General features: G+C 44.3%; 1 protein-coding gene across 3 annotated transcripts in view; it reads left to right on the top strand.

Moving 5' to 3' along the window:
* PLXNB3 (plexin B3) overlaps positions 1–22,576 on the top strand; it is a 49,579-nt gene that overhangs the window by 14,983 nt on the left and 12,020 nt on the right. For all 3 annotated transcript variants that reach the window (XM_074208537.1, XM_074208536.1, XM_074208535.1), the window contains 18 exons: positions 1,164–1,302; positions 1,445–1,601; positions 1,724–1,832; positions 2,054–2,168; positions 2,406–2,531; positions 2,625–2,741; positions 2,852–2,945; positions 3,088–3,257; positions 3,851–4,002; positions 4,998–5,103; positions 6,047–6,177; positions 6,568–6,744; positions 6,974–7,187; positions 7,294–7,533; positions 7,906–8,067; positions 8,306–8,457; positions 10,112–10,212; positions 11,826–12,043. In XM_074208537.1, the coding sequence (XP_074064638.1) occupies positions 1,164–1,302; positions 1,445–1,601; positions 1,724–1,832; positions 2,054–2,168; positions 2,406–2,531; positions 2,625–2,741; positions 2,852–2,945; positions 3,088–3,257; positions 3,851–4,002; positions 4,998–5,103; positions 6,047–6,177; positions 6,568–6,744; positions 6,974–7,187; positions 7,294–7,533; positions 7,906–8,067; positions 8,306–8,457; positions 10,112–10,212; positions 11,826–12,043 (2,680 nt within the window). The remainder of the gene's footprint in view (positions 1–1,163; positions 1,303–1,444; positions 1,602–1,723; positions 1,833–2,053; positions 2,169–2,405; positions 2,532–2,624; positions 2,742–2,851; positions 2,946–3,087; positions 3,258–3,850; positions 4,003–4,997; positions 5,104–6,046; positions 6,178–6,567; positions 6,745–6,973; positions 7,188–7,293; positions 7,534–7,905; positions 8,068–8,305; positions 8,458–10,111; positions 10,213–11,825; positions 12,044–22,576) is intronic.

A 22,576-nucleotide genomic window follows, 5' to 3' on the forward strand; every position in this document is an offset into this window, starting at 1 on the left:
TTAATATAGGATGGGCCTAACCACACTGGAGGAAGGTAGAGCTCCTTGGTTATGGAGCCCTCTGGAGACACAGAGAGTTTCTCTGTTACCATAGGTCTCTGTAAACACACCTGACCTCTCTTGGTTGACTTCTCATGTTCTCCCCCACAAACTGCTCTCCTTTCTGACTAGCCTCTTTTCATCTGGAGTACCATCATCCTCCAGGCTTGACTCCTGGGCCCTCATTGTCACCCACCTAGTGGTCTCTCCCTGCCTCCAGCCTCTCCTCATTCCATCCTAGTCCCTACACAGCTGCTAAAATAATATTCCTAAAGCCCAAGACTGGTTACACCACTCCCCTACCCAAAATGTTCCAGTGGCTCGCCCTTGCTGCCAGCCCGGCTTCCTTTCACATTAGGGACTGCTACCCCTTGGAGAAACCAAGGGACCAGATGTCCTCATCCTGCCCCAAGGGTCTGGGTCTCTCATCTAAGCTAGAAGAAGGAACTCATAGCAGAAATGGATGAGGAGAACCTTACCCCTGTGCTGAGGCGCAATGCCTTAAATTCCTTTGCATAAAATTGCATAAATTCCTCCCCTGGACCTCCAGGCCACCTTCTTTCAGTCAGTCTTCTTCTATACTCTTGCCATGGCTATTGACCACCTTGGCACATTTTGTCCCCTTTACCTGTCCCAAGTGTACCCTTCTTTGACCTTTTCTACCACTTCCTCCCCCAGAGAGCCATCCCTGTTCTCAGAAGTTCCCAGCAATTCTCTTCCTCAGTCTCCATAGACCTCCCTAGCACAGTCACTGCCTGGGGTCCCTGGCAAATATGATTTTCTGCAGCCTGTGGAGTCTGACTCCTTAGCTAGACCTAGGGACTGAGTCTCTAGCCTCTTGAACTCTGCCCTAAGGCAAACCAGGGTGAACTGTCCCACCCAGTGTGAGGGTCTCAAGAAGTCTATAAGCCCTAGCTGAGCACATATGGGGGAGGGATCCAGATTTGTATAAGGCCTCTGCCTACAACATTCTCATTTCTTTGTCATTTTGGCTAAAAGTGAGGCCAGGAGGAGTGGCCAGGGCCTGGGCTGCTGGTAGAAAGAGAAGGGAAGGGTTGAGACATGGCGAAATGGATGTGTTCTGCCCTATCTCTCTCCCCTCCCCACTTCTCCACAATGTGCAGGTGTGTGAGGAAGGAGGGATGTCCAGGATTTGAACAGAAACATCAGTGGCTGTGGAGCTATGGGCTCCCTGAGGGAAGCCACTGCTTGGCTATCCAAAGCCTGGTGCCCAGCCAACAGCCTCGCCAGGAGCAGGGCCAGGTAAGCTAAGGCAAGCAGGGCCACTGAGCAGCCCAGGCCCAATCTGGGATAGGTTAGAGTTTGGGGGACAAGTCTCAATATCAGGTTCTCTTGATCTCTCCCACTTCCCATTTTTCTTTCCTCCTTGCCCTCTGCTCCTCAGGTCACCATGGTGGTACCCCAGCTCCCAGCCTTAGCACCAGACAATTATTTCCATTGTGCTTTTGACAAATTTGAGACACTGGCCCATGTGGAAGGAATCCAGGTGGTCTGTGAATCACCCCCACAGGACCAGTTGCCACCTAACACTGAGGGTACAGGTAAGAGAAGGGTATTACCCCAGCAGATGGAGAGGATATGGAGGGACAGCAAGAGAGAAGGACAGGGGCTGAGGGGTAGACTCACCTCCACCCCACCCCTAGCCCTATGTTCCTTTCCCCAGATCATGTCACAGTGCCATTGGCCCTGATGTTTGAGGATGTGTCCGTGGCTGTCACTAATTTCTCCTTCTATGACTGTAAGGCTACTGGGGCCTTGGATGTAGCTGCTCCGTGAGTCCTGGGCCCTCTCATTCTGCCTGCTCCTAGCTCTCATTCCCATTGTGGCTACCCCTAGTCCAGCTTCCCCTCCTTTCCCATCAGGACAAGCTATCCCTTGGGGAAACCCAGGGCCAGATACTCCCACCCCCCCAAGGGTTCAGCTTTTTTCCCCTAGGGTAGTGGGGAGGACCCAAATCGAGAGTGATTGGGGCTGAATCCCCCCCTGTACTCAGGTGCAGTGCATGTGTGAGAAGCCCCTGGCGATGCCACTGGTGCCCCCAAAGTGCCTTCTGTGTGTATGGGGATGGGTGCCCAGATGGGGAGAAGACCGTCTACCATGCTCAGGAAGTAAGTTTTTCAAGAATGAGAGGGAGGCCAGGCATTGTTTCTCCTGGTCTCCTGGGCTCTCTCTCAATTAGACTCTACCTTAGGCTGCAGTGGCATGTCTGCCAATCCCCCCACTCCCATAGATACTTGCCTCACTTATCTGCTTCAGCCTCTTGTCCTTTTCCCTTCCCAACCCTGTTCCCCTCCAGTAAAGTTGAAAGAGTTTTTCTCCACTACTGAGGCTATCCATTTCTCCAGGCAGATGTCCTGACAAAGGGCCCTAATTTCTGCCCCCATGTGGAAGGTCTGGGTACATCTCACCTTGTTCCTGTGGGCTGGGAGACCAGGCTTGCCTTGCGGGTTCGGAACCTCCATCATTACCAGGTATGGGCATGGGGAGGAGTGGGTAGACAGAGAAAAAGGGCAGGGAGGGAAGGCCATGACAGAAGCTCTAGGGAGTTGCTTCCTCTTGCCTAGAACAAGGCAGCCTCCTATCACTGCTGGTTGGAGCTGCCAGGAGCCCTTCTGGGGCTACAGGCCTCCCTGGAAGAGGGCGACGATGAGACCCAGCTCATCTGGTGCCAAGCTCAACAGGTATGCCACTCTTGGGCTTCCTTCCCCCAAACCCTCCATTATCTTCTTCCAGGGACTCATTCTTAGCTTCCCATCACTTTACATCCCCCTCACAATGGTTACCCCTACAGTTCAGACCCTCTCCTCCCCGGAAGGAGCTCCGAGTGCCCATCTACGTTACCAGGGGAAACACTCAGAGAGTGGATAATGCTGCCAATATCTATGGTGAGTAGTCAGGGCCCCAAAGCCAAGGGCTAGCCCTGTGGAGCCTTGCTTCCTTGGGGCTGGAGACAGTCACTGGGGGATAGAGGTGAAAAGGGGGGCTTAGTTCAGAGAACATAAGCATCCTCCCCCTTCCCACCTTCAGTGACCCTATATGACTGCACTGTGGGCCATGAGGACTGCAGCCACTGCCAGGCAGCTGACAAGAATCTGAGCTGTGTGTGGTGTGGCCAGGGCAGACCCGCCTGTAACTATAGGCCCCTGTGCCCACCAGAAGCTGTGGAGTCACTCTGTCCTTTGCCAAGCATCCACTTGGTGAGGCAACCTTAATTAACCCCCAAACCCTAAACCCAGCCCCAACCAATAACTCTTCCTCAGTTCAGGCCTAACACTGCCCCATCCAAGAAGAGCTGTGCCCCTTTTGCCCCAAGCCAGAAACAGCTCAACCAACTAATCCCACTTCACTCATGCAGAGGGTAAAGATCCAATCCCTTGGCCCTTAGTCCTGCCCCAAACAATACAGTAAGAGGAGCTGGCCCTGCCCTGGGGCAGTTAGGTTGGTGCAGTGGATAGAGCATCTACCCTGGAGTCAGGACCCGAGTTCAAATCCTATCTCAGACACTTAATAATTACCTAGCCGTGTGACCTTGGGCAAGTCACTTAACCATATTGCCTTGCAAAAACCAAAAGCAAGGGGCTGGTCCTGGGCTTTGCACCCTAACTCTCCTGGCTTGCGATCCCCTTCTCTGGGCCTCAGTGAATAGAAGAAGTTAGCTCTAGAATCCTGTGATATCTAATTCCAGCTCAGGCCAAGGTGGGGGGGAGTGGGGAGTAAATTCTGAGCTTTGATCCAGGCCTGGTACCCCAAGATTTCCTGGGGCTGATTCGTCTTCATCTGCACCTCACAGATCAAACCTCTGACTGGTCCTCCTGAGGGGGGGGTGGCCCTCACCATCCTGGGTTCTAACCTGGGCAGTCGCCTGGAAGACGTGACAGATGCTGTGACCATTGCAGGACAGCCATGTCGCCTGGACCCCACCCTCTATCACATCTCCACCCAGTGAGGGGGCTGTGGGGGAGGACTGCATGGGGCAGAATGGGAATAGGAGTCAAGGGAAGAAGGGATGAAGAGTTGGCAAGGGGGAGGAGGGTGCAGCAGAGAGAGGGAGACAGCAATTGTTGGTCAACGATGAATCGGACATGGTGCAAGGTACCAAGGATAGGCAAGAGAAAGGAAGGCCAAAGGTCAAAGGTGAGCCTGCCTTCAAGGAGCTCCCAGTCTCCCAGGGGAGAAAACTAGATATAAACTGGATTACAACTTCAGTGGGAAGGCACCCAAATTCAGGAGACTCAAGAAGGCAGGACTTGGAGGAAGCCAGGAGGTAGAGATGGGAGGAAAGTCCAAGGGTAGGGGACCAACTAGTGACCAACCCTGGAACAGAAAGGAGGCTTCTGGCTCTGGATCCCAGAGGATGCAGAAAAGGAAGGAATGTTTGTTGAATAAATGAAAGGGAACTGGAGAGCCAGGTAGAAGGTGATGCCAGAAAAGAGAGACAAAAAAGAAAGAAAAACAGAGGCAAAGTGAAGAGAAACAGAGGGAAGAGATAAGGAGAGAGAGAGAGTCAGAGAGAGAGAGAACGAGAGAGTGAGAGAGAGAGAAGAAGGAGGAGGAAGAGGAGGAAAAAGGAAGAAAAAAGAAGAGAAAAGAAAAGAAAGAGATAGAGTAAGAAGCACACCGACCTTGGAATCAGAGGGAATCTGGTTTCACAGGGATTTGTCCAGAGTCCCACAGTTCTCACCTGGGGTCTCCTGGGAGTTGGGAAAGAAGCTGATCTTGAAAAGGGAGCAGAGCAGTGATGTTAGAATATGTGTTTGTGTTTCTTTGGGATATAGCATCTGCATCTGATCGTGGATGGAGATGTCTTGCTGTCCCTTAGCCCTAAGTTGGGAGGAGGGGGAGCTGTGCTCCCCTTCCTTTACTCTACCAATCTCAGTGGGACTTTTAGAGGGAGAAAGTTGATCCTCTCCCAAGTCTTCTCCCTTCCCCCTCTCCAGAATAGTGTGTGTGACATCACCTGCCCCTAAGGATACCACAGGTCCCATCAAAGTAACCATCAAGAACCGTCCGCCTAGTGAGTCTGCCCAGCTCTTCACCTACCAGGTCAGTCATTAGAGCGACCCACCATCCCTATATTTCCTCAGTTCCCTAGGCTTTCTTCCTCTCCTCTTTCCTTCAATGCTTACATGGTGATATCTGTAGGATGGGAGTATGTATCAGGCACAGTGCTAAATACTTTACAAATATTATTACGTTTGATATGATATGATGGCCCAACCAATAGTGAGTCCATCTGTGAAACAATAAAGACCTGAACTCAAGTGGTGATCCTTTAAGTGAAAAAGAAAGATAGAATAGAATCACTTAACTGGATGGTGGTGAGCATTGAGGATGGAAGGAGGAGATGGTGGAGTTTAGAGTGTCCCCAAGGTGTAGGTTGGGGGTGTCATCTCTGAGAGAGACAGAGAAGACAATGAGGAGCTGTTTTGTCTGGGGGGCGGTGGGGTGGAAGGGCTGGGATGCCCTTTTGAACCTTTGGTACCATTTTGATAACCAGTGGAAGGTAGATTTAAGAGCAATCAATTGATTCATCAAAAAAACGTTATTAAGTGTCTCCTTAATGTCAGAGGCCTAAATGGAAGGGAAAACTTCCTAAGTTTCACCCTGTGGAAGGAGATAGCTTGGAGGTAGCAGGGGCCTTCTCCCTGGAGTAGTGGGCTTAGGCTAATATTGTGGATGCTCATTGGTCAGGAAGGTTATAGGGAAGATTGGTGTTTAGATGCTGATTGGATTCTATCCCTTCCAACTCTAAGAGTCTGTGATTCTTGGAACTAGAATAGAGCTTTGCACATAGTAGGTGCTTACACTCATGGGGAATAAATGGAAAAAGTGAATTGAATGTCAGATGACCAGAAGGCAATATTAAAACAGTGTAGAGAAGGTTGGCAGTGAAGGGCAGGAGGTGGGAGGAAAGGTAGCTACACATTGTCCTCCTTCCTAGCCCCTCTTCCAGACTTTTTTCCCTTTTTGGTTCTTTGTCCTCTAGGATCCTGTCTTGAGTGCTCTGAGTCCCTGGCAGGGCCCTAGGGCAGGAGGCACACTCCTCACCATCTTTGGGCAACACTTGTTGATTGAGAGTAATGTCAGAGCTTTCCTGGGAAATGAACCTTGCCTTATGTGAGTGGCCCGGACATCTATACCCCTATGCTACCTTCTAAGAGATGAAAGGATGGGCCCAGGATCTGCTTTCTAGTTCTCCATTCTTCTACTTACTTGCTCTGCTTAAGCCAGGTCTTACTTTCCTTTTTTGTGTGCCTCAATTCTCCCATCTGTAAAGTCAATTGGTTTGACTAAAATCCTTCCAAATCTGAATCTGGGATCCTCTCATTCCCTGCTTCTCTGAATCAGTTCTGCTAGTCAGCATCCTTTGTGGGGTTCAGCTCATGCTTGGTCATCAGGGAGGTGGCGGGTTGGGGGGGAGTTGGAGTTTGGGAAGGGGGGGAGGGAAGAGGAGGTAATAAGAGCTCTCAGACAATAAGTCACAAAGAACTCACATTCTCCCTGCAGCCAGGGGCCTGTCTGCCCTGAAACCATTGTATGTCTGACTGGGCCCCGGGCCACCCCTGGGGAGGCGGATCTCCTCGTGGTCTTCGGCTTGGCCCAGAGGATGCTGGCCAAAGGCCACTTCTCCTACAAACCCGACCCCCAGCTCCTGTCAGCTGAGCCCAGCGTTGGCTTCAGGGGGTGAGGATGGGGGCTATGGGACAGTCCCAATCAGGGCTTCGGAGACACACAGTGTTTTGGACTTACAGAGCTGGGCTTCTACAATTTCTGTGGGGGGGAGGGGCCTCAGCCTGAAGGGGGACAAATGGAAGTGATGGATGAGGTTGGGTGGGGAATACTGTAGGGGAGGATGGAGTGTGGTCTGGGAGACCACACTGCTTTCCTCTGATAGTTGGCCCTCCTGGGACAGGGGGGGTCGATTGATCCGGGTGACAGGGACAAATCTGGATGTGGTTCAGAAGCCCCTCTTGTCCGTGTGGTTGGAAGATGTCCTAGTTGGGGCCCAACAGCTAAAGCCCAAGCAACTGGCTGAGCATCACTGTGAAGATGGAGGCCATTCCCAGACTGCCCAGGACAGTACGACCTCCCAGACCTGTACCTGGCTGGAGGCAGGGCTTCTGGAGGTGAGTGCCTCAATCTGCCACCACCAAGCCTCTTCCCACCCACATCCTCTCCCTCTGCCGCTCATCCCCTTACGCCAGAGCCTTGGATGTCTTTTCTCCCCCAAAGTGCTCGACTGTCTGTTCAGCCAACTCCTCTGGCCTACTCCTGTGTCCAAGTCCTGCCATCCCTGAGGTTGCCCACCTAAGGCGGATCTTCTTCACCCTGGACAATATCCTAGTGGATTTCATCAATGCAAGTGGTGGGAAAGAGTTTCTATACCAACCCAATCCTCGCCTCCATCCACTGAGCAGAGACAGGCCTGCCCACCCCTACCGCCTGAAGCCTGGCAATGTTCTGGATGTGGAGGTGACCCAAAATGGCAGACAATGACTGGAGGGAGGTGGGAAGGCTCCAAGCTGGACAGGCAGAAGTGTTTCAATTCACACTCCTCCCCTCAGCCTGACCCCCTAGGGGTGGAAGGGAAAGATCTACTGCTTAGGTGGGAAATGGGGCAAGTAGGGCAAGGGAGGATGGGCTCAAGAGATCCTTGCATTCTTGACCTGCCCAACAGGGCTTGAGGTCAGATCTTAGGGGAAGCAGGGAAGAGAGCCAGTATCATCAGGATTTAGCCAAATCCAGTGAATGATGGTTGCCCAATTAGTACCCAAAAGAGCAGAAAGGAGACTGGAGTGGGAGCCAAAGTTGTCTTACCCCGTCTTCCCCCTTCCCTATCCTCAGGGTGAGGGGCTAAACTTGGGGATCAGCAAAGAGGAGGTCCAAGTGCAAATTGGAAAAGGCAAGTGTGTGGTGAAGACATTGACAATGACTCACTTGTACTGTGAACCGCCCATGTGGGCCCCCCAGCCCCTCAACAGCTCCAGTGCTCTGCCAGAATTCATAGTAAGTCCCTTAACCTCCCCAATCCCAACTCTTGAAAGGAGAGCAGAGAGTTTGGTTTCCAGAGTAACCAGTATATTTTGAGGGGGGAGGGGATGGGAAAGGAGGGGATTGATAAGGGAGGACAGGGAGTTTTGGGTCACATTAGCAACTAACCCCTTAAGGAAGGGAGGGGTAAATCCCAAAGGAGGGAAGCCTATAAAACAACCCCCAACCACTTGGTCCTGTTTCTTGCCCTCAGGTACAGATGGGGAACCTTCAGCTGAACCTAGGTCCTGTGAAATATGAGGTGGAGCCTACCCTGACCAGCTTCCCAACAGAGGCCCAGATTGGGCTGGGGGTGGGCGTTGCTGTGCTCATCTCCATGGTTCTCCTCCTCATTCTCATGTACAGGTGATCTTTCAGCCCTCTTATCTCTTTGACACCCTTCCTGATAACCTGCCCAGCAACTCTACCTCCTCTTTTGACTAAACTCCCAATCTCCCCTCCACACTGGCCTGAAGGCTAGACCCTCTCAACAGCTAGGTTGATTAATTAATAGACAGGAGAAAAAAGTCTAGGTTTTCATAAAGTAACTGTGACTTTGGACAAGTCCCCTTTCCCCTCTGGGCTTTAGAGTCTTCATCTGTTAGATAAGAGGGTTTGATTCCAGATGACCAATGAAGAGGAATGCTACCTACCACAGAGATGATAGACTAATATACAGAATTAGATAGCCACTATTAAACATGGGCTATAAATATGGAAATTTGTTTGGCTGGACTATGCATATTTGTTACAAAGATCTTGTTTTTCTTTTTTTTCTTTTTCCCATGGGGAGGAGAAAAAACTTGATAATAATTGAAAAAATAAAACATAAATTTTTAAAAATTAGTAGACCCCTAAGATCCTATTTGGTTCTGAAACATGAGGAGTCTACAATCTTTTTTATTTTGATTCTATAAGCATTTATTCAGTTTGTACAAATCTTTCCAGATTTTTCTGAAATATCTAGTGTGATATTTCATCACATTCATATACTACAACTTGTTCAGCCATTCCCCAATTGATGAACATCCCCTCAATTTCCAATTCTTTGCCACTACAAAAAGAGCTGCTATAAATATTTTTGTACATGTGGGCTTTTCCCCCTTTTTTATGACCTCTTTGAGATATAGACCTAGTAGGGGTTTGCTGGATCAAAGACTATGCACAAATTACATTACATGTGACAATTTATTCAGTTATTCCTCAATTGATGAGCACCCACTTGTTTTTCCTTTGGGAAATGGGAGAGCAGATGTTGCTTTGCCATACACATACTTAAACAGCCATCATCCAGAATAGCTAGGACCCGACTTAGTTCTTTGTTTTGCAAATTTCTGGTGTATTTATCAATCAATAAGCTTTTATAATATCATAATAATAATAATAACCTAGGTTCTTTATTGTCATATTGAAAGACTCTTCCTAGCTATTTTGATGTGATATTAATTTTCTACAGAGAATATAATATAGTAGATAGAAGGATAACCTGAAATTAGAGATTCTTGGGTTCAAGTTCTGTTTTTAAAAAATAATATGACAATAAGAAACCGTTAAATGTTTTAGACTCCCAGAATTCCTCTAGGCAAAGTTTTTTATTTTTATTTTTAATTTATGGAAAGAGAAAAGGCATTTCCATTCTATATTGCAATAAAAAAATGATGATTGTACATGTAACTGCAAAATAATGGGGGAGCATGCACAGTTTTATTGCCCTTGGGTGTAATTCTAAATTGCTCTCCAGAATGGTTGGGTCAGTTAACAATCCACCAACAATGCATGGGTGTCCCAGTTTTCCCACAACCCCTTGAATATTTGGTCATTTAAGCCAATCTGATAGGTGTGAGGTGGTACCTCAGAATTTCAAACAAATATTTATTTAGAACCTACTATGTGCAAGACCCCACTAGGAATTCAGATAAAAATGAAACAGTCCCTGCCCTCAAAGGGCTTACATTCTACTATATCTCACCATCCCATTCTACTCCCATCCCTGACTACCCTGGCCCCTGTCCTGATGCAGGCGCAAGAGCAAGCAGGCTATGAGAGATTACAAGAAAGTCCTCGTGCAGTTGGAAAACTTGGAGATTAGCGTCGGGGATCAGTGCCGAAAAGAGTTCACAGGTGACTAGGGTGGGCCGGCTGGGCAGGGTTGGACTGGACCAGGAGAGTCCAAGGTAGGGGAAGTGAGGAGATGCCAGCTATTTTCCAGCCTGTAATTGACATATCTTCATGCCCCTCCCCTGCAGAATACCTCTGCCTCTGCCTCTGGACCCATAGGACTTTATTGGAAATGTCCTGTTATGGGGCAGCTAGATGGTGCAGTGAATAGGGCACTGACCCTGAGTTCAAATCTGGCCTCAGACCCTTAATAATTCCCTGGCTGTGTGACCTTGGGCAAGTCACTTAACCCCATTGCCTTACCAAAAAAAAAAAAAAAAAAGATAGAACAGAAATATCCTGTCATTCCTGACTAGAGGGGCTGGAAATGGGATCTTTAAAGGTATTGGATAGAAATTGAGGCCATTAATCTGTACATAAGGATTCCAGCTGGGGGGCAGCTAGGTGGCGCAGTGAATAGAGCACTGGCCCTGAAGTCAGGAGGACCCGAGTTCAAATCTGACCTCAGACACTTAATAATTACCTAGCTGTGTGGTCTTGGGCAAGCCACTAAACCCCCATTTGCCTTGCAAAAAAAAAAAAACCTAAAAAAAAAGAATTACCTAGCTGTGTGACCTTAGGCAAGTCACTTAACCCCATTGCCTTGCAAAAACCTAAAAAAAAAAGAGGATTCCAGTTAGCTTCATATTGACTTAGAAAATCACAAATGAATGTTATCCTTGTTCTCCTTTATTTTATTGATTTTGTTAAATGTTTCCCAATTGCATTTTAATTTGTTCACTTCTTTCCTATCCCTTTTCACCCTCCAACACACACTTGGGAAATCACAAGTTGCATGTTTGACAGTGGTTTAGTGTGGCCTTGGGCAAGTCACTTAACCTTGATTGTCTTGCATCCAGGGCTATCTCCAGTTGATCTGATTCATAACTGATCACTGGACCCAGAAGTCTCTAGAGGAGAAAGTGAGACTAGTGACTTAGCATAGGTTCCCTTCACTCAAATCCAATTCACATGCTTGTCAGGGCATCGCCTCCCTGATGTCATGGTCTTCTTCAAGAACAAACGACTAACATCATCATCATCATCATCATCATCATCATCATCATCATCATCATCATCCTGAATCCTCAATAAAATCCAGATTCAAATCCCACCATCTACTGACTGAATGACCCTGGACAAGTTTCTTAGCCTTTCTCAACCTGAACTTCCTTATATGTAAACTAGATATAAGAGCATAACGTTATTGTGAGACTCAAATAAGAGATTATTTGTAAAGTTGTTTGCAAACCAAGTCAGAGGTGTGCTGGTAAATATTGAACAACTGACTCTGAGAAAAAATATGCACTCAGGACACATTTCCAAGTTTAAGCTGCATTATTTCCTTAAGTCTAGAAATCGACAAAACAATAAATCGAACCCTTATTTTTCATGTTTACCCACTCTGAGGTATAACTGCTAACAACAAAAATTGACAGTGCTAGAAATGAAAACTATTGCTGTTACTGTGGTTGTTTGTTGCTGTTATTAATCACCACTAGCACAAGGAGAGAGGGAGGGAGGGAGCTGTTTGAGAATCTAGCCTCATGGATCCCATATCCCATCTCCCCTGGCAGATCTGATGACTGAGATGACAGACCTCAGCGGTGATCTGGAGGGCAGTGGCATCCCTTTTCTGGATTATAAAACCTTCACTGAAAGGGTCTTCTTTCCTGGTCACCATGGGTCACCACTTCGATCTGAGATAGATGTGCCAGATGCTCGCCAAGCCACAGTAAAACAAGGTCTCAACCAGCTTGCCAACCTGCTCAACAGCAAGCTCTTCCTCATCAAGGTGAGTCTCAGCAGGGACCAGAACAGGGTAATGTTGACTATCTGGGGTTAAGGAAGGCCAGGGGTATAAGAAGGAGGGAGGGTGTGAGAGGAGATTGACAAATACTTGTGTCTATGATAGCTGGATTATACAGATTTTCATAAGAGAGAAATCCAATTGCTATTGTTTTGGGGTTTTTTTTCCAATTGCTATTTGTTCAAAATCTGCCTCCCTCAGGCTTTACTAGCTGTGTATGACCTTAGACATAAAGTCCCTTCCCCTCACTGTATTTCAGTTTCTTCTTCTGTAGAATGAGGAGATTGGACTCTTGAGTCTAGGAGTCTATGAATATGGGTACTTTCTGGCACAAATTCAGAAAACTTTATCAGAGGAACAGTTTGTGATCAATTGTACTGGACAGCAGGGATCTCAGAGAGCCAGCATGGAACCAGAAAGAACAGGTCTTGCCAGATTAATCTAATTCCTTCCTTTGATGGGGATATTAGTAGGTAAGTAGATAGGATGGGGAGATAATAGGACCAAGTAGGTACATTTGGAACTAGTTGAATGACTAAACTCAGATATGAGTGATCAAAGAGTATATTTGGAATGAAAAGATCTCCTTATCTAGGTGGTCTTGTCTGAATCACTACACCTCCTTCTGTTAAAATGCAGGAATTGGGCTAGGTAACTATTTTATAGTGTCCCTTCAAACTCAAAAAATCTTCTAAATTATAGAGGCCAGTAGGTGGAACCATAGCATACAGAGTACTGGGCCTAGAGTCAGGAAAACCTGAGTTCAAATTCAAGCTTGGATGCTTCCTAGCTGGGGGACCCTGGGCAAGTCACTTGATGGCTCTCTGCCTCAGTTTCTTCCAGGGCTGTTATGAGGATCAAATGAGAGAATAATTGTAAAGGAATAAGGAAGGAATTGTAAAAGGAATAAAGAAGGAAGAAAATAAGTGCCTACTATGTGTCTTTCACATAGTAGGTACTTGCTTCCTTCCTTCCTTATAAGTCATAGATCAGGTTAATAGAGAGGGAGGTCTTTAGTAGAATGACTCAGTGTTCAGTATTTTTTATCCATGATTTAGGTAAGAAAACATATAGTATATACACAATTTTCTGATGGCTTAAAACTTGGAAGGAGAGCAAACATATTGGATGATGGTCTGTATCCAAAAAGCAGCAATCAACAATCAGAGGCCAGTCAAAATGGCAGAGTAGTGTGAAACCAGTTTAGTGCTCCCAACCACAACACACACACACACACACACACACACACACACACACACACACACACACACACACGGCAAGCACCAGTCTGAGTTTAGGTCTAGAATTTCAAGGGAAAATAATAGGCTATTTCAATATAGGAAGACAGACAAGTCCCTGGACATTGAGAAAGGGTTCCAGCTAGGAAAAAAAACCACTCCAGAGACTGAACTAGAGCCTGTGGTTGTGCACTAGGTTAAAAAGAAATCTCAGATCCATCATGCAGGGTCCTGACATTGTAGGGAGAGGAAGAACCAGCACAGACTGGCAGCTCTGTCCATCTGACACCAGAGTTGGGTCCCAGACCCAGTGAGGACTGAAGAAGGAAATTAAATCTAGGGGTGGATGTTCTGGCAAAAAAGATACTCAGCAAGGAGAAGGAACAGGAACAGGAACAAGCAACAGTCTACTCGAGCTCCAGCCAGGGGCAAACCTGGTTTTACCTCCCAGACTAGAACCAGGGTCAGAAGCTTATAAAGCTCAGATCAATAAACCAACAGATTTCTCCCTGGATCAGATAACTTTGGGCATACTGAAAACTTGCAAATCCCCACTTGAGCCAACCCTGAAGCATATACAACACTCAGTGATGCTGTAAGAATAAGAAAATCAACAGTAGAACCTCAAAGAATTCAAAATAAGACAAATCAGGCCTAGATATTCTCTTTGAAAGTTCACAGACCCTGGAAAGTAAGGTTAGAGGAATGAGGAAACAATAAAAGACTGAAGATACAAACCTACAAGAAGAGAATGACTACAAGACTCTACAAATGTCAAAGTACAATACAACTTGGAGTTGAACTCAAGTCCAATTAGAATTCTTGGAAGAAATGAAGCAAGATTTAAGAAAGAGTTAAAAAATGGGGGGGGGGCAGCTAGGTGGTGCAGTAGATAGAGGACCTGAGTTCAGATTTGACCTCAGACACTTCACCTAGCTGTGTAATCTTGGACAAGTCACTTTACCTCACTGCCTTGTCAAAAACAAAAAAAAAAGAGTTAAAAAATGATTTTATAAACAAACAATTACTACCCTCAAGGGATATTTCATAAAAATGTATATATTATATACAAAAATAAACATAATGATGAGGGATGGGAGATGTGGGGCTACTAACAATTGAGAAAAATTAGAAAAGAGCTCCTGAATGAGGTGGCAGTAGGAGGGAGAACATGCCAAGCATAGAAAAAAACCTGAGAAAAGACAAGAAGGCATGCAATAGAAAATCATGTGTAAGGGGAATAGCAAATAAACTACCTTGGTAGAAGCTTAGACTAAGCAAGGGGGAATAGAATGAAACCTGTATAGAAAGGTAAGTTGGAGACAAACTGTGAAGCCAAGTCTTTCAGTAAATAAAATGCCAACTTTGTTGTTGTTCAGTTGTGTCTGACTCTTGGCAATCTCAGTTGGGGTTTTCTTGGCAGAGATACTGGAGAGGTTTGTTATTCTCTTCTCCAGTTCATTTACAGAAGCAAACAAGGCTAAATGACTTGTCCAGGATTACATAGCTAGTAAGTGTTTGAGATTGGATTTGAACTCAGGATCTTCCTGTTTCCAAGCCCTGTTTTCTATCTACTGTGCCACCCCACTTTAAAATGCCAAATAGGAGTTTGTATTTTAACTTAGGGGCAAGAGGGAGTCAGAGGAACATCTTGAGGAGAGGAGTATCAATGGATAGACCTATGCTTTAGCAATGTCATTTGGCAGGTTGATAGAGTATTGGGGAGAAGGGGGAGCCTGAAATCAGGAAGCCCCTTAGGAGGCTATTTTGTAATGTTCCAAGTGAGAGAGGATGACAACTTGCAATAGTTATTGTCGTACAAGGTACAGGAGATATTGAGGACTTGGCAACTGATTGAATATGGGGTGGGAGCTGAAAGTGGGGGAGGAAAGGGGAGGGAAAATGAAGAGTCCAGACCAGCGGGGCAGCTATATGGTACAGTGGATAAGGCACCGGCCCTGGAGTCAGGTGTACCTGACTTCAAATCCGACCACAGACACTTAATAATGACCTAGCTATGGGACCTTGGGCAAGTCACTTAACCATATTGCCTTGCTTAAAAATAAAAGAGTCCAGGAAGAGATAGATGCTAGGAGTCCAGGTGACTGGGAGGATGCAGACTAAAACAAATGAGATTTTATTTAAGAAAGACCAATATATTTACATGTAATTGAAAAAAATAAAGTATCTTTTTAAAAAAGAAAGATCAATAGAAAGGTCTGTATTTGGAATTTAAAAATCAATTCTGTATGGGGTAAAGTAGAGCAGAAAGCAGAGCCAGATAGCTGAGGGGGGACGGGGGGGTGGTGAGAACTGTGGGATAGCAGATGGGGTGGAGCTTGCTGAGACTCCACTCCATTTATCTTATAAAGTTTTTCCGCATGTTGTCTACCCCAGTAGACTGGGAGCCTCTTGAGAGCAGGAATCAAGTTTCTGCACCTAATAGACTCTTAACAAATGCTAGTGGATTGGTTGAGTGATAAGCTCCAAAGGGTGGGTTCAAGGAACTGGGAATGTTTATTCTGGAGAAGAGAAGCCTGGGGCTGGGGGAAAGTGAGAATTTTTTTTCAAGTATTGGAGAGGGGAGGGAGAGCCTCATTCTGGTTGGTCCTAGAAGGTAGAAGCAGGAGCAGTGGGGAAAGGCCAACTTAGGTTTGAGGTCACATGAGAAATGGACCCTGTCTTAGTCTTTGAAAGTTTTCAAGCAGTCCCTTGTCTAGTTTGTCATTGGGGGGATTCAGCCACAAATGAGTTAGAAGACTGATGACCCCTGACTAGCCTCCTTAGATAGACTCTGAGGCCTGGGAAGCATCCAGAGTGGTTTTTTTTGAGCCCATGAATGTGATGGGGAGAGGAGAAGTGTATGTGACCTCGAGTGTGAGTTGGCAAGTGGAGAGCTAGCAATGCCCCCAGAAGCTCACCCCAGCCTAGATTCATGGGTTCCTTCTCAAATCTGATATGTCCGCTACTCCCCAACTTAAAAGCATCAGATGGAGTAGAGGGGACTACCAGCTAAGTTGTCCATGCATACACATACACCCCCAATATATAGAAATACCCTCCCCTAGTTCTTTTTATTTGGAGGGGGCAATCGGGGATAAGTGCCCAGGGTCACCCAGCTAGTGTGTCCGAAGTGAGATTTGAATTTAGGTCCTTTGGTGATCTATGCACTTCACCACCAAGTTGCCCCCACAGTTCTTTTCTTTCTTTCTTTCTTTCTTTCTTTCTTTCTTTCTTTCTTTCTTTCTTTCTTTCTTTTTTATTAATGTATTTTAAAATAACAGCACTGTCATTTCTAGATATGGCCCTCATCCCTCTCTCCTCACCAGAATTCCTAACCCAAAATAAAAACAATAAAGAAACAATTTGTCCACAAATGCAAAACCCAAATTTGGTCAAGGTTGCTAAGACATGAAAGGCAGGCTCAGTTCTGGTACCCAGTCCCCAGCAGCTTGGCCCAGAATAAGCACTTCCTTATCTAATCGCCTGGCCAGTAATCAGGGTTTTGCTGGCTCAGAATTGTCCCTTCAGGGTCCTTTTCATCTACTTTGTTATCCTTCTGGAATGTGCTGTTCCTTTTCCTCCCTCATTCCAGGGTCCTTTCATCTACTTTTGTTCCCATTTGTATCTGAACATCTCCTCCCCAGCTGGGAACTAGCTCATCCCTGAATAACTCTGAGGTCTAGAGAGTGTTTGAGACTTAATAGGCACATAAATGATTCTTGATGGTTGAGTTTAATCTGGCTCTGTAACTTCCACTCATTGTTCCTGGTTTTGTCTCCTGGGGTCACCAGAATAAATCTTGAGCCCTCTCTCATGTGATACTGGCCCTTCAAACACCAAACTTCAGCTCATACATCTCCCCATTTCCCATCTAGCCAGATGGTATCTGGCACTGCTTTCGAATTTCTCTGCCTGGCTTCTTCCCCATTCCCCTAGAGGCTTATTATTGGGATAACCTTATCACCCTGCAAGACCTCCATTCAACCCTGGTCCTCCACCTCTTTACTACCCTCGGCCTCTTAGATCAGAGGCTGGGGCCATGGACTCCAAACCTCCATTTGGTGGTCCCTTTCCTCCCTACCCCACCCCCCATTTTCCAGCCTCTTTTTGTTTGTTAAATACCCAATAAATTGTAAACTCCTTGGGGATTAGTTGGGTTTTCTTTTTCATTTTTGTATCTCCAGTGCCTAGCACTGGAGTTCTTCAGTACAGAATAAGCACTTAATATTGATTGAATAACTGACTCTTTCTAGAACCTCACCTCTCCTACTCCATTAGTTTAATCAAAACATATGTTGCTTTATATAGTGCTTGGTCCAATACAAACAGAATTTATGGGATGTCTGCTGAATGGTGGACATAGCACCTTGGCCCAGTCTAGGTAAGGCATAGCACCATGATGCTTCTAGTCTAGTAGTGGGCCTTAGATTTCATTGTTTTAGTGGGGTTCATTTTGTTTTCTTTTCTTAATTTATTTTTTTCTTAGATTTCATTGTTACAGGGGAAACTCCCATAGGAGGAACATTCCCCCAATCCCCCCCAAAATCCAGACTTCTCTACAGCTAGTACAGGGAGGATCACAGCCAGAGTCAAGACTCCTACGTGGGTCTTCTGGCCTCCAAGTCTGGCTCTCTTGCCACTATACTGTGTAGTGCTGGGCAAGATCTCTCTTCAGATACCATCTACAATTTTACGGAATCAGTTCATCAGCAAGGGGGCAAGACAGAATACATTGCAGAGCTCCTTGTTAACTGCAAGGGTTTTTGAACAGACTTCCTGGAGGAAGCAGCATTGAGTTAGTTATGGATGATGATGATATTTGTCTTCCATTTTTGAAGAAGACTATAACATCAGAGAGATGATATAATGACACGCATGTGAACTGGATTTGACCAACCTCACTTTCTCCTCCAGGGTGCTCTGAGTCCAGTGGTCAGATATAACTCAGAAAACAAAATAAAATATCAATTGAAAAAAAAGACCTCTAGAGAATACAGAAATAAATGAAGTTTTTCTTAAAATGAAAAAAAAAAATCAGGAAGATTGGAGATGGCCCCAGATGTGAGAGAATTGGAGTTAAGTGATTTGCCTTAGGTGACACAGCTAGTAAGTATCTGAGGCCCAATTTGAACTCAGATCCTCCTGACTCCAAGGCCAATGCTCTATCCACTTCACCACCTGGATATGGGTCAGGCATTGGTAAGTGAAGAAGGAAAGGGTTCACTTCAGGCCTAGGGAAAGAGCCTGAAGGGAGACAGGAAGGGGGTGAGGGGAGGAGATAGGACAGGAATAGACAGAATTGGCCAGTTTGATTGAGGCATAGGGTTCATGAAAGATAAAGGACAAAACTGGGAATTCCTAATTCCTGGAAGGCAAGAACACAATGCTCCAGCTGGGTTGCTCAATGATTAGAGCATTGGGCCTAGAGTCAGGAAGGCCTGAGTTCAAAAGTGATCTCAGAAAAAAAAAAAGTGATCTCACATACTTAACTAGCAGTGGGATCTATATAAATGGTTATTTCTTCCCTACCCCTCAGACTGTGGCCTGAGAAGGGCAGAGATCAGAAGAACTGGCATCTCTCTCATCCTAGAGGCTGGTTCTCTTAATGTACCCAGAAATCACATAGGATTTGTAAAAATTAAATATTCTATGAAAAGATCAGCATTAAACCAAAATACATTTCACTAGTTTAGAAATCATTGACATTTAACCTAATGAATATTGATGTATAAAGTACACCAAGGTCATTATTCTAGGAAAATTGATTCCAGGGAAAAGCCACTTTTTTTTTGTTTCCAGAGGCAATTGGGGTTGTGACTTGTCCAGGGTCACACAGCTAGTAAGTGTCTGAGGCCAGATTTGAACTCAGGAATGGTGATTTTTTTTAAGTCTGATTAGGATTTTAGATTGAAAAATGAAATTAAAAAATTATGAAACATGGTTATTTTAGCTCACATTTAACAAAATTTGGGCTATAATGTTAGCTAATTCTTAAAACAAATACCAAATCAAGTGGTAATTTGAGTGTGTGTGTGTGTGTGTGTGTGTGTGTGTGTGATTTTTCTGACACTGATGTAACAGTGAATCTTTTCTTTCATGAAAATAAAAAGGTTCACAAAGGGTTCCCTCATTTTTCTAAGGATCTTTCTGCAAACCATTTCCTTTTTGAAGGCCTAAGACAGTGAGTTGGGATACATGGGGTAGACTAAGGAGGGAACTTTTGAATGATGACTAAATTTATTTTAGAAACAGAAATTAATTTATTTTAATTTCCCTTATTACATGTTAAAATAATTTTTAGGGCAGCTAGGTGGCGCAATGGATAAAGCACCGGACTTGGAGTCAGGAGTACCTGGGTTCAAATCCAGTCTCAGACACTTAATAATTACCTAGCTGTGTGGTCTTGGGCAAGCCACTTAACCCCATTTGCCTTGCAAAAAAAAAAAAAAAAAAAAAAAACCTAAAATAATTTTTAAACAATTGAGGTTTTTTTTTAAGTTTTGAGTTCCAAATTCTATCCCTCCTTCTTTCCTCTTCCTCCTCGAGACAATAAGCAATAAGATACAGGTTATGAATGATACCTAAGTTTATAAATGATCTATTAATTATCAAATATTGAGTTTTGCTCCCCTGTGATATTTCTTTTTTTTTTTTTAAGTTTTTTCAAGGCAATGGGGTTAAGTGGCTAGGTAATTATTAAGCGTCTGAGGCCGGATTTGAACTCAGGTACTCCATACTGGTGCTCTATCCACTGCGCCACCTAGCCACCCTCCCCCCCCTCCCGTGATATTTCTTAAACAACTATTATGTGACAGGCAATTTATAAATATTTTCCTCATGTGATCCTCCTAATAACCCTGAAAGCTAAGTACTACATAGTTGAAAAATTTGAGGTGAAATGACTCGCCCAGGGACACACAGCTAGTATCTGAGGTGTGATATGAACTCAGGTCTTCCTGACTCCAGGTCTAATTCTCTATCCACTGCAGTACTACATAGCTGCTTCTATGGCATTAGGCAGTATAGTATAGTGGATAATGGACAAGTTATGAAGTCAGGAAGCCTTGTATGTCTTTTCTCTGACACATACTGTACCTATGATAATTTCTTATTTGATCTCCCTTGACCTCAACTTCTCTTTTCTGATTCATCCTCTACACAAATGCCAAAATTATCTTTCTTTTTAAAAAATAATTAATTGTATAAGCATTTATTATTTCTCCTTACCACTCACCACCATTATTGAACAACTGAAAAAATGAAAAATAAAACCTTCATAATAAATATTCAGTCTAGCAAAACAAATTCCCACATTGGCTGTGTCCAAATATATACTGCCCTTTGAGTCCATCACCTCTCTGGCAGGGGGTGGCTGGAGTGGTTCATCTTCAGTCATTTGGACTCATGATTTCTCATTACATTGATATGAGTTCGAATCTTACCAAGTTTCCTCTTCATAATGTTGCTAGATTTCTGCTAATTCTGCTTACTTCACTGCATCAGTTCATAAAAATCTTCCCACTTTCCTCTGACACTATCCATTTTGTAATACATCATAATTTTTTCAGCTTGGGGCTATGAAAAGTACTACTAGAAATTGTTTTGTACATATGGGTCCTTTTCTGCTTTCTTCTTTGGGGCATATAGGACAGATGGGTAAAAGAATGTGCATAGTTTGGTAACTTGGTGGGGGCATAGTTTCAGATTGCTTTCCAGAACTGATAGATCAATTCACAATTCCATCTACAATGCAAGTTGCCAGTCTGATAGGTAAGAAGTAGAGCCTCAGAATTGCTTTGATTTGCATGTCTCTAATTATTAGTGATTTGAAGCATTTTTCAAATGTCTACTGATAGCTTGAATTTCTTTCTTCTTAACTGCCTGTTTTTTTAAAAAATTATGTTGTCGGGGCAGCTAGGTGGCACAGTGGATAAAGCACCGGCCCTGGAGTCAGGAGTACCTGGGTTCAAATCTGATCTCAGACACTTAATAATTACCTAGCTGTGTGGCCTTGAGCAAGCCACTTAACCCCATTGCCTTGAGAAAAAAAAAACCTACGAAAATTACATTGTATTTAGAATAAAAATACTTTGTTTTAATTGAAAAACTGCATATTTTTATTCAGAATAAAAACACATTTTGTTTTGGTTGAAAAATGTTTATTTTTATTCAGAATAAAAACCTGTGTTTGTTTTAATTTCTTTAAAAAAAGAAAGAAAACTGCCTGTTTATATATCCTTTGACCTTCATCTATTGGGGGAGGGTTCTTTAAATCAATTCTTTATATATCTTGGCCATAAGATTTTTCTTAGTGAAATTTGCCACAAAGATTTTCCCCTCAGTTACCTGTTTCCTTTCTAATTTTAACTGCGTTAGATTTGTGCAAAAATTTTTACATTTTTTAATCATCAAAATTATCCATTTTATCTTCTGTAATGTCTCCTTCATTAGTTTGGGGTTGTGAACTCTTCCCATATCTATAGATTTGAAAGGTAAATTTATCCCTTCTTTTTCTCATTTGCTTATGATATCAAAAGCCATTGTCCCTGTGGAGTTTATCTTGGTATACTATGTGAATGTTCTTCCTAATTGCTTTCCAATTTTCCTAGAAAATTTTTCCTTCTCTCTCACCCCACCCCAGGAACTGGAGTTTTTGAGTTGTGCTGAAGCTTATTATTAAATTTCAGTGTGAGCATTTACACTTCAAAAACAAGCAGTTCAACTAAAAACCAAGACTTGATCTAGTGTTTTGTTGATTTTCTAGGTTTAAAGTGTTAATGATCCAGATTAAACTTTTTTTTTTTTGGCAAGGCTATGGGGTTTAAGGGGCTTGCCCAAAGGCTACACAGCTAAGTAATTATTAAGTGTCTAAAGCTGGATTTGAACTCAGGTACTCCTGACTCTGACCCAGATTAAACTTTAAAGTGTGTGTGTGTGCATGCAGTTTTTTTTCCTCCTCTGGGGAGCAAGTTGTCAAATGGTTACTAGAACAACCTTGTATAAACCTTTCTTGAACTCTGCAGAAATGCTGTGGAAGGTTCAGAGAATTAAGTCATTAGTAAACTGGAGGTCTGGTGATTGTAGCCTAATAATAAGAATGACAATTGCTACTAGCATTTATGTACCAGTTTAAGGTTTGAAAAATACATCCATCATCTTATTTGAGTCTCATAACACCTCTGAGTTTTATCATTTAGTATACTATTATGATTATATTATATTCTATTCTGTTCTGCTAATTGACATTTCTATTTTTAAAAAGTCATTCCAGGCTTTT

This window comes from Macrotis lagotis, chromosome X, assembly GCF_037893015.1.
Source record: "Macrotis lagotis isolate mMagLag1 chromosome X, bilby.v1.9.chrom.fasta, whole genome shotgun sequence".
NCBI lineage: Eukaryota > Metazoa > Chordata > Mammalia > Peramelemorphia > Peramelidae > Macrotis > Macrotis lagotis.